We start from the raw sequence: 12240 nt of genomic DNA, 5'->3' as shown, positions 1-12240 counted from the left end.
TTCCTTTGTGGATGGCGGTGCCTCCACACATACAACACATGTTGTTCTCCTGGAAATGTCTTTGGGGAGGTTAGCCAGAGTTCCCATCCTCTGCGACCTCAATTTGTCACCAGACTTTGATTGTATGTTCTATTAGCACGAATGTAAACAAGTTTTAGATTATGAAACTTGTTTTTTGTACAGCTTAAGAGTTTAATTACATCGCTTAAAGAATCATGGTATTCCATGTAGTCACCATTTTTAATAAATTCTGCCACTGTGGATGAGGTAGTGATCCCTGTCATAGAAACAGGCACCTGGGTGGCTCAGTCGGTTAAGTGTCTGACTTCAGCTCAGGTCACGATCTCAGTTTGTGAGTTTGAGCCCTGCATCGGGGTCTGTGCTGACAGTGTGGAGCCTGCTTTGGATCCTCTGTCCCCCCACTTCTCTTTCCCTATCAAAAATAAACATTAAAACAAAACAAAACAAAACACCTTATTTCTTTTCTCTATGGCCTCTGGTTCATCAAATATCCAGGGAATAATTTTAGGGTTAACTAGTCATTATTTGCCCTTATCATAAGGGTTCATAGTTTTTTTTAGTTGAAATACACTCAAATTCTTATTTTTTAAGTACTTACATAATGTAATAACATGAGTCTAACTGAAGGGGCCAATGATGAAAACTGCTAAGCACACATATATGTCACCTAAACACTGATTAAAAACTTAAAAAAATTTTAATAATTTCCATATTTTGATTTTTACAATTGAAAAATAAATCTGTGTTCTCACAAAGAGTTTTAAAAATATAGCATGTTTGAATTACAAATGATTAACAAAATCCTGCATTTTGTTCCTGCGTAGTAAAGTAGGCCAGAAGTCAATGGTATACTCAATCAAAGAAGTCAATGGTATACTCAAATCAAAGGCAGTTTTCATTCTAAAGGCAAAAATCTTCATAGGAATTGATTTGTAATCTTCTGCAATTACTGCTATAAACGTCTCCATCTGTGATACACCAATTCCCTCTCATGACCGATGGAAGTCAGTAGGAAATGCTGGGAGGCATACCCTACAATTTAGGAATTGGTGTGGCTGCCACTGCTATGCTTTCAATTGCACACTCATCGGTTCCTCTGCGGATCCGGAAGTAGCCATCTTCGCCCCAGCCAATGCCCCAGCTGTTTTTAACAATCCAGTAATCCATTCCAGACACTGGGTCAGTGCCATAGCCCACCAGCAAGACGGCATGATTAGTCAGCTCAAAGGGGTTGAAAGGGTCTCTCAGACCAGTGTGGTAGTAGATCCCCTTGCGGTAGTGGAGGAAGTCATTGTAGACTTCAAAAGCAACTGCCATGGGCCCGTGGTGGACCAGTTCAAGCTTCATCAGGGCTTCGTTGCAGCCTCCATAGAAACCTCCCACATAGTGGTACTCGGAGGAGTAGTAACGGACGCAGTCCTCCTTCGGTTTGCATGGAGAATCTGTGCCTGTGTAGGGGAAGCATGCCTCTTCCACCAGCCCAAAATCTTGGGCGTATTTTCCTGCAATGAGGTAGGGGAAGCCACCCTCACAGCCTGAGGATGAATAACACACATTAGAAAGAGGCAGAGGAGAAAGTGTCCCATTTCCTATTTTTCCTTTTCTACTCCATTAATTTTTTGTTACCCCCAAGAGTTGTTCTTAGTTTAAATGCTACTTCATTCATCCATTAGCCACATAAGCTAACTACCCTCTCATCCCCATATAATTAACAGACATTTATTTGGCACCTGACCTGGAACGTAGCTATAATAGCACAGTGGTTGAGTGGGGAGGCTCTGAAGCCTATGTAGTGAAGTTCAGATCCAAAACTGTGAAGAATTTAACTTCTCCATATCTGTTTACTTATCTGTAAAATATAGATAGGAATAGTACCTTCCTCGTAGGACTGGTTACTACATGTAAAAGCAATAAAAGTTGGCTATTATTACCATCATTGTTAAATAGCCAGACACCACAATGTGGCTCTTCCTGAAGGAAGTCTTCTCTGACTACCTACTGCAAAAAAAGTCTAAGTCAGGTCCCCATCACCTGCCTCCAGTCCTTACCTTATTATAAACATCCATTAACGTGTATTTTTTCTTCACCGTTCTTTTCATTACTTAATTTCTACCTTCCTCACTTAAGTACAAGGTTCATGAGGATAAAGGACTGTCTTGATACTTACAGTTCCCAGGGCTTAGAAGTTACAATGTTGGGGTTTAATAAGAATTTCAAAAAGAACAAGAGGCTAAATGACAAATAATCATTCCTGGCAGTTTCAATCTCTACTGGCCCAATCTGGTGTTGACAGAAAACTTTAACCTGAGAATGTTTCACTATAAATCAGTTGCAGCTGGGCTTTCTACATAGATTACCCATGCCCTGTTCTGAAAGCCCACTTTCAGAATTTTAGTTTCCTCCTAGAGAGAAACCAGTGTTAGCATGGTTTTAATACAAATTACATTTTGGGGTGAGACTTTAGTTGGAACTGAAACTTTACTGTTTAGAAGCTGTGTGGCCTTCAAAATATTACAGAACAACTTTGTGTCTGTCCTGTTTATAAACAGGGATATCTACTTCTCAAGGTTTTGAGCATTGTTAGATAATGTCCATAAAAGGCTCCTAAGAACTAGTGCTCATTCAGTACATAGTAACTAGTGACATTTTGCTGAATGGTGCAGTGAATTCCATGAGAATCACTCATGAATAAGTGATAGGGCCAGAACTTGCACCTAGGTGCTCTGACTACAGACAGTGTGCTCTCTACTACACTATCCTTTTACCTTTGCCAACAATGGCCTACCACACCCAGGTAAAAAGGACTTGAAATACAACACTTACCTTGAGCATACTGGCTGCAAGAGACAACCTCCTGAGGGCTCAAGATTGGGGTCTGAGTATTGTTGGTTAATATACGAATTCTTGCTTCTAGCATACCCATGGAAGCAAATGAGTAGCAGCTGCCACAAGATGCTGGTGATGGAAAAGCAAGATATATAACCCAAGAGAACTTTGAAGCACTTACAAAGAAACACAGAAATATGTGAGTGGAGAGATACAATTAACATATTTATATTGTGTGTTGCTGTTGTTGTAAGAATCAGCCCAATAGAGAAGATTCAATAGACAAACACTATTAACCTTATAGACAAACGTTAAGATGTCAGCTTTCAAAAGGCCAAGGTTACTCTATGGGGCTTTCCGTGAGAATATTTTAGGAGGCAAAACAAAGCAAAACGAAACCAAAAAACTCCTCTAATCTCTGAAAAGAATTTGGTACTATTCCTGGTAATCAAGAAATAATGTATGTCTGTAGCATTCTGAGCCATTCAGTTGAGAAAAACTATGAAGGGACACATGTGAGCTGAGCTTTTAAATATCTCCAGAGCAGCATTTTCTAAAGCTACTTGTTGGGTGGAATTAACACTAAGAATGGCTCAGGTATGGGTGTATTATACAAAGTTCAACTTAACCAGGGTCGAGGAGGCAAAATACAACAAAGTCCAAGAAAGGTAAGAGAGTAATTTTAATGACAGATATGGTATTTAAGGTGGCCAATGAGGAAGTAAAGGTATAAGGAATATGGAGGTAATGAAATTGAAAACAGACTGGTTCTAAGGGGAAAAGGGTAAGAGCAATACAGTCATGGTCCCCTGAGAAGTGTCACCCAGAGGAAAGAGGAACACGAAAAGTAGCTGGATAGAGGTAAGGGAGAAGGGAAAAGAGAACTGCTTTATTTAATACCCGGATGTCCTGGTGAAGACAAAATTAATTTATTAAGAAGCAAATGCTAGGGATATAGTTGCTCTTTCAAGAGAAGGAAAATGTTTTATTATGAGGTAATTTATATGAACAATATCATTTTTGTACATTTCTTTAACAGGTGTGAGTAAACACGTAAATACATTTAAGAAAATATGGCACATGTGACAAAAACGGGATTTCAACTTGTTACATTCTAGAAAAAAATGAACATAGTTTTAATATCTCTATTATACAGCCTCTTTCACCTCTGCCACTGACACAAATTCTACATAGAGTTAGGCTTGCAGCAAATCAAAAATATTGGTATAAATGTAGTTACACGCAATTGATATTATTCAACATACTAATATATTATTTACCAAATTATTTGAATGGTGAGCACTCCCTTATGCACTAAAATAAGATTAATGAATAGACAATATTACATTAAAAAAATCCATTTCACATAAAGAGTATGTTGTCTTCTCTTTAATAAACCTGAAATTAGTAAAATTTAGTAACTGCCTTCCTTAGAGAGAAAAGTATCCAAAACAACATTATGTATTACATAACTATCTATCGGGACACTGTTCTTCCCTTTCACCTGGTGATGTTGATTCACATTTGTCCCTGAGTACAAATGAAAGCCAGGATACTCTATGCTCAGCCCCTAACATCCTACACTCCAGCTGAATTACTTATACTGTTTTCCTCAAACTGAACTGTGAATTTCCATGAGTGTACATAAGAAATGTGCCTTCTTCATCTAGCTGCCTGATGCAATCAAGAAACTCAATGCGTATTTGTAGAAAGAACATTCCAGTTACTAACAAGTGGATATAGATTTACATCCAGGGGGAGAAAAGTGACTTCATTGGTAGTAGTCAACCTTTACTTGTTTCTAAGCTATAAGGGAGGCAGAAACCTAGACTCTACTGTGAGTCCTCTCCAGTAGTTAAACAATACCACATGTCCTTGACTAGAGTCCATTAGAACTCTACTACCCTTTAACTGCTACCATTTCAGATGTTTCCCAAACTTCTCCCTATAAACATCTCAGATTTATCCATACCATATACTGCTTTTACTGCTAAGAGATCTCCTAAATGATGAAGATTAGGACAAACACTTGGAAGAGGATCTTGAATTCACCTGGTGTAGTACCCACTTGATAATGTGTATGTTGAAACTCAGAGAGAAGCAATGATCTGTTCAAAGTCACAAAATGAATAGATGGCAGGTGCTAGTATCTAAGCGTCTCCTAAGGCAGGTTGTGTTCTTTTCAGTTCATATGTCTGCATCTACTTGAAAGAATTTTCAAATTTTCTTTCCTGTCATCAAGTTACTAAATAGGCCAAAATTAACTTGAACATTTTGTTTTTGAAACCATCTAAATAATGCTATCCTTGGGACCCCTCTTTCAAATGATAGAGTGTCAGAGAACTAGATCAGCAACAGTAAATAAATAAAGCCAGTGTTCTTTTCAAGGTACACTTGTAATAAATAACATCCCAAGAATAGGGAAATGGCCCATTTTGATCACCCAGCATTCTTGGGCCATGGGTATCCACAGACATAATCACTCTTGGTACTAACCATTGAACCCTCTTCATCTGACCATCTAGCACTGTGGGAGCGATAGGCCACATGTACATTCAAAGGCTCAGAATGTGCTGTTAAGAGAGAGAAACTGCAGCAATGAGGTAAGGACACAACCTCCTTCAAGCCATTGACACTCCCAGAATAATGTGTCAGCTGCCAAGGAAATTAATGCCTCCTTTCAAAAAGTTAAGACTAGAATGTAGATTTTAAAAGAACCATTATTCCTTAAGACTACAAGGCAACAAAGAATTAAGGGGGTCTGACCCAGACAGAGCTTTGCAGTAATCCAATTTCCACCAACTCAAAGAGCTAATGTGATTTCCATATGGTTTAACTATGTTCGGCTGCCCCTTCCCACAGTGGAGGACACACTGAACTAGTTAAGTGTAGTAGTAAGTCCATGACTCAGCTGTGTGACTCTGGGCAAGTCACTGGACCTTTCTGGCACTTCCTTTTTATCTTGTATGTAAAATGAATAGCGTGGAACAATTTCAGGCCCTGCGTACAGATGGTATTTAGAACAAGACTTAAATGAACTAGGTTTTAGACATTAGAAAAACACTGCATTCCCTAACTAATGTGACCTGAGAGACACCCCCTTTCCCTTTTGAAGGTGCAATAATAAAGACAGTACATAAGAGGGAAGAACAAAGAAAGTCCAAGTCTTCCAATTTCCTAGTTTCTCTTCCCTCTCACACTTGGACATAAATCTAGCCACACAGCTGGTGCTTAAAGCAGCCTTCAAGTGTCAAGATAAAACCTCATTTTCCTCACAATATTCCTTTTGTCACTCACCTTGATTTACTTTCTGAATACAGCAAAGTTGTGAATTACCTTAACTTGGGTAATTTTGAATTCTGGGTCACCTAGAACACTGGTGTTCCTAATGTTAGTGGAATTTTCCAAGTAGCCCAGTTTCCCAGAAGAAAAAATAATTAATTTTTTCCCCAACCCAAAGTAAAGACAACCAAAAAGGAAGTCAAAAGAGGAACCTTTAAAAATTGCCTGTGTCTGTACAAATCATATTTATAGCACTCACAGAATATAGAACATGGGAGACAATGGTTTTTACCAAGCTATGAGAAAACCAGTATCAAAGAATTCGGCTTTAAAAACTCAAATTTCCTTCCCTTGCATTACTGTCTCATCACCAGTCAATTGTGTCTTTCTGGAAGTGAGTGGCACTTTTCTTTTTTTTTTCCTTTTTTTAATTTTAAAAATTTTTATGGCTTATTTTTGAGTGAGAGAGAGAGAGACAGACAGACAGACAGCACTAGCAGGGGAAGGGCAGAGAGAGAGAGGGAGACACAGAATCCGAAGACAGGCGAAGACAGGCTCCGGGCTCTGACCTGTCAGCACTGAGCCAGACATGGGACTCGAACTCATGAACCATGAGATCATGAACTAAGCCAAAGTTGGATGCTTAACCAACTGGGCCACCCAGGAGCCCTAAACTTTTCTTTTGACCTTCTCCTATGCCCCAGCAAATTTTAAAAACACTACAAAAGCAGTTACCATATTATATTTTAATGTTTTTGGCTTGCAGATCTTGCTAAACTGCAAATCCTTAGGACAAGAGCTATATCAATTAGTCTTTATATCCTCAGCCGTTAAAAAAAAATCATAACACATTTGATGTTCTATAAACACCCTATAATACGGCAAGAACAACCATGTGCCAGGCCCACGATAATCAACACTTGATGTACAGTATTTACGTAATCCTCTCAGATAAGTATAGAGCATCTCTTTGATGACAGAGTAAATTTTAAGCCTCTCTGGACATCAGCCCTTTAATTTCACTCTCCATTCATTTCTCGATTACCTGCAAAGTTCTCTCATCCCCCATCCCTCCTTTCCAAAGAAGCCCTCCCCAGGAAAGAAAAAGTAGGGGAGAATTTTCAGGATCTCTTTCTCTAGAGCTGAAGAGTCCCAGAACAACTTGTGAAAGGAAAGACAAAGAGATGAGACCTCTGATGTCATTTGGAGTACAGGAACCTTGCTGGCTGGCTGCTCTAAGACCTGCTCAAAGCTCTGTACACTCAGAAGACTTTGCCAGGGTTCAGTGAGGATGGAATTAAAGGGCTGGTGGTGAATGCTGAGAAGTCAGGCAGATTATCATGGAATTTCCAGGAAAGGGGAAGAACAATTTATTTTGGGGTGTTATTAACTTATAATCCTCTCAGAAGACACTAATCAGAATGTTTCCAGACAGCAAATACTACACCTATTTTACAGTAACAAATCAGTCGTGTGTACTATAATTATCTTCAAAATGAGCTTAGAAGCAATAAACCTGAGTATGGTATAAATGATTCTCCAAGTCACTGTTGGCTAAAATTTAGGATAACAAGATAATTTGCTATCAAGCACTATTAGAGGAAGAGTTACTCAATCTACTCATATTGTATCAGATTTCTGAAAATAATGGATAAAATGCAATTATGATGATACTTTTGGTAAAGCTGGGCTCCACAAGGTCACCACTCAGGAAGCTTGGTTAATACTTACCATCATATGTCCTGTTGACATAAAATGAATTAAAAAGGTCCTTACACAGCTCAAAAAATCTACTGTAACAGGAAAAAAAAAATTAAGGATCTGTTTTTCTGGGCTCATACAGTAACTAAAAACTAAATGGTGGGGAGCAGAGGGTGGAATGTGTAGGGGCAAATGGCCAAGACAGATTCCACCAAAGCACTTACAGAAGAAGACCAATTTCAATTCTGTGCAGTTCTTTGTTTCTGCATGAGTCTCTCCTACTGGGGAGAGCAGATGAGCTTGTCTTACCAGTTACTGATTAATCTCATTAGCTGCCTAGAAGTACTTGGAGAAGGCTACTATAGAAATGCTAGGCTCAGCTGGAGATTATCTATTATCTCTGATCTGTCGTGGATAAAAAAGGAAGGAGTGGCCATCGGCTATATACTTTCCATTTCTTTACTAAAGTGGATCGTGCCTGTTTCATCCCTGTATCCCCAGAATCAACCCGAGAGCCTGGTATATAGTAAGTGTTCAGTATTTCAGAATGAATAAATGAAAAATCAGACTTTTTTTTTTTTTTTTTACCTTGGTTTCTAACAGGAGTAACAAAATTGGTACCATGAACATTTCTCCAGTCCCAAGATGCTGGCAAATGTAAAAGCTTTTCATGTATTTCAGCAGTCAGTGGTGCAGGTTTGGGTCTAGGACAGAAATAATACATTTGACATCAACATATAGTCATTCCTTTGAGGATGATTTCCTAACCCTTAATTCCATGATTTCAACTACATGGCTGCCTAGAATCTACATTCAGGCCCAAGGAGCACTTGTCCTATCAATGTTTCAATTATACAACAGTGTGTCCACTAGGCCCTGTTTGAACTACACAACTAAGTTCTATAAATGGCTTTACAAATGGCTTTCACAATTGGTTTCTTTTTCAGGGTTAGCAACTTTCTTCTATGAAAGGACCCTGGTTATGTACATCACTGAGATGCTATTTTTAGTATATTTCAATAGCTGCATTTTCTTAAACAGATTGTGACTAAGAAAGTAGACACATGGGAAGTTGAAGATGGCCTACAAAGGATACAGAGAAAATACAGGAACTACAGAGGTTTGACTCAGGAGATGGTTAGTGGTGATGGTGAGGTGGTTATAAAAGAAGTCAAGTAGCACAGAGATTAGAGATCAAGTCAAGTAGACGACTGGCTCCATAAACAACAGATGAAAATGCTTCATCATTACAGAACTGTACCTTATAGGATATGGTTGGAAAGCAAGACACAAAGAGAGGACTTGCTTGGGATGATGAATGAGGGACAGACACATTGTCCAGAAATGAGAAAACTGTTCTACAAGCTTCTTCATGTTAGCAATTTAAAACAAATAGCATTCCAGCTCTAGACACATTAGATTTCTTAGGAATTTTCCAGTCTGTGAAATGACTTCAGTGTTCCAGGTCTTCCTGCTGCTCCTTTTACCCCAAATGCCTGCTGCCTGCTGCTTAGAAGAAATCCCTTTAGAAGTTCTTCCCTAACTTCTACTTTAAAGACCACTCACACAGCAGCGTCTACCCACCAGCCGCCAACAAAAACTCACTTCTATGCTCTATCAACTCTTTAGTTAGGGCACTACTATTACACCATGATAACATGTATCTTTCTGATTATACACTATGTGAATTTCTCATTCAACTTGGCATTGCCATATCACACTGTTCTAACTTTTCAGTGCTTATCCGGTTTACCAGGTTCCAATTTAGTTACTGGCAAAGATTATTTCTGGGTTTCTTCATGTCTTCTGCAACTATTCCCAATCAATTCCCTCTCTCACTTCTTTTAGAGATGATGTGAGTCAATGCTAGGACACAATGGAAATGAAACAGAGGAAGAGGAAAAAAAAACCAAAAAACACTCGTTAACAGCAATCATAACCTTCTGAAACTGTAAAGATAGATAGCATATTCCATAAAGAAGTATCAATTTTTCACTAAAATATTAACTAAGCCAGGACATTGCTGGAAACCACGTGACAAGGAGATGAACTTGATGTGATCTGTGACCATATGAAAGACTGCATTAAGAGACATGAAACATATCGGGCACCTGGGTGGCTCAGCTGGTTGAGCATTTGACTTTGGCTCAGGTCATGATCTCATGGCTTTTGAGTTCAAGCCTCACGTCAGGCTCTGTGTTGACAGTTCATAATCTAGAGCCTGCTTCAGATTCTCTGTCTCTCTCTCTCTGTCCCTCCTCCACTGACACTCTCTCTCAAAATAAATAAATAAACATAAAAAAAAGATATGAAACACAGAGCAATTACAATAACACAAAGAAGTTGTAAGTTATAAAACATACAACTTAGATAATGTCAATGGAATGACCAAGGTACATAAAAAAGCTATGCACCGCAAAAATTTTAGGGCAGGAGAAAAAAACAAATCAAGAAACAAATCTTGGATATTTCTTTCAAGATTTATAAGTAAAAATTAGGTGCGAACAATTTTTGGAAGGAAATAAAGTTTCCATGATTTTGCACTGCAAGGATAAAAGATTCAATCAATCAATACATATTAATTGTCCTGTATATACTTAAGAATACACTAAGTAATTTGAAAGATTAAAAAAGGAATTGGGGGCACCTGGGTGGCTCTGTCAGGCGTCTTTTTTTCTTTTTTTTTTAAGGTTTATTTATTATTGAGAGACAGAGAGACACAGAGTGCGAGCAGGGGAGGGGTAGAGAGAGGGGGAGACACAGAATCTGAAGCAGGCTCCAGGCTCTGAGCCGTCAGCACCGATAGGCATGTGACTCTTGATCTTGGCTCAGGTCATGATCTCATGGTTCATGAGTTCGAGCCCTGCATCAGGCTCTGCACTGATCCTGTGGAGCCTGCTTGGGATTCTGCCTCTCCCTCTCTTTGCCCCTCCCCCATTCATTCTCTCTCTCCTCTCTCTCTTGCTCAAAATAAATACACTTAATTTTTTTTAAAAGGAAATTGAAGTTTGGCAGCAAAATGTAATTTCTGAGCAGATATCTTAGGTCATACTGACCTCCTACAAATGGTTTCACCACTTACTAGCTGTCTGACATTTGTGAAAGAATTTAACATCACAAAACTACAACTGACTCCTATTAAGATGGGTATAATCATACCTACCTCAAACAATTACTATAAAATAATTCAAATATGGTAATGATTACCAAGTGCTTAGAACAGCTCCTATCTCTGCAAATCCTTAGTAGATTAAGCTCTTATGATAACTCCCATCATCATCATCACCCATGCCATTAAGAGGATTAAATATGATGTGGATACCTTTATTTAAGCGATTGTCTGGCACAAAGCAGGCACTCAGGTGTTAACTTCCTTCTTCCTACCATGCTATAAGGCAGAGTATTTGCCTGTCAATGCACAGACAAACAAAACTAAAAGAATGTGACAACAGAAGCTCGATGATGTGAAAATGAAGAGCGAAAGCCATTTGTGAGACAGGGAAGAATTACAAACATTATAGGTGCAGCACACATTTTGGGCTCTTAATCATTTGGGTCTAGATTCTTTAACTTTGGTGAAAGCTCTGACCTCAGGGAGATGACCATAACCAATACTTTTTCTATACTTTCAGCAGTTTCAATGACTCCCTGAACCTCAAGTTAAGGCTCTGAGAGTTTCTATTATGTCACTGGATTCTTAGAACTAATTTATATACAAAAATGCTACTGAAAACCAGGCAGCCAGACCACAATGTCTGCTTCAGAATATTCATTTCACTCAATTCCATCTCCTATCTCTAAACTTCTATGGAGCCGTAGCCACAGAAGCAGCGCTTCATAAAGCTAGCCCTTCTTTAAAACAAAGGTGGTTGGGTGGAGAGACAGAAGTGCCAAACACAAAAGAGTTCCTGAGAAACATGGCCCATGGCACATGGCAAAGGAATTGTGTCTGAGGCTCAGATGCTCAAACCTCTTTCTCGTGCCCCTTTGCATTTTTACTCAACAGTTCTCACTTCTTGTCTCACACGCACACAATATAGCTCCTTCACTTTCTCAAACCTGGATACAACATGCTCTCTTCCCTAATTTCCACTCACCAGAGTCTCATGGGCTGGAAATTCCTTAGAATACACTTTGAGAAATACTGTAGGAGAGTCTTTTGAGAAAGGGGCAGGATTATCAGAGAATGCTATCAGTTAGATAGGAAAAATCTCTACCCAGAGTCATAACCGAAAAATGTCAGAGTATTAGGATTATTAGTCTGCAAATGAAAAAAATCAGAAACGCATTTTAGTTAATTAATTAGTGGCCCGTTCAAACAAAACCTGAACCAAAACTCTATAGAGATTAATAAGGAAATAATCACTGTAATCTCTGAAAATTGGAAAATGTTTTTATGTACCAAGGAAA

The 12240-nt window shown here is 38.8% G+C and overlaps 1 protein-coding gene across 1 annotated transcript in view; it reads right to left on the bottom strand.

Annotated features, from left to right (window-relative positions):
• Positions 1 to 705: 705 nt before the first annotated feature.
• Positions 706 to 12240, bottom strand: part of CTSC (cathepsin C) — a 37530-nt gene continuing 25995 nt past the window's right edge. Inside the window, exons 5-7 of the mRNA XM_007079001.3 lie at positions 8419 to 8534; positions 2845 to 2976; positions 706 to 1556 (exon numbers count right to left, since the gene is read on the bottom strand). Coding sequence (XP_007079063.2) covers positions 1054 to 1556; positions 2845 to 2976; positions 8419 to 8534 — 751 coding nt within the window. The 3' untranslated portion in view covers positions 706 to 1053. The remainder of the gene's footprint in view (positions 1557 to 2844; positions 2977 to 8418; positions 8535 to 12240) is intronic.

This window comes from Panthera tigris, chromosome D1 (assembly GCF_018350195.1).
Source record: "Panthera tigris isolate Pti1 chromosome D1, P.tigris_Pti1_mat1.1, whole genome shotgun sequence".
Taxonomy (NCBI): Eukaryota; Metazoa; Chordata; class Mammalia; order Carnivora; family Felidae; genus Panthera; species Panthera tigris.
Note: the sequence above shows the minus strand (reverse complement) of the source record. Positions and strands in the feature narration are given on the sequence as shown.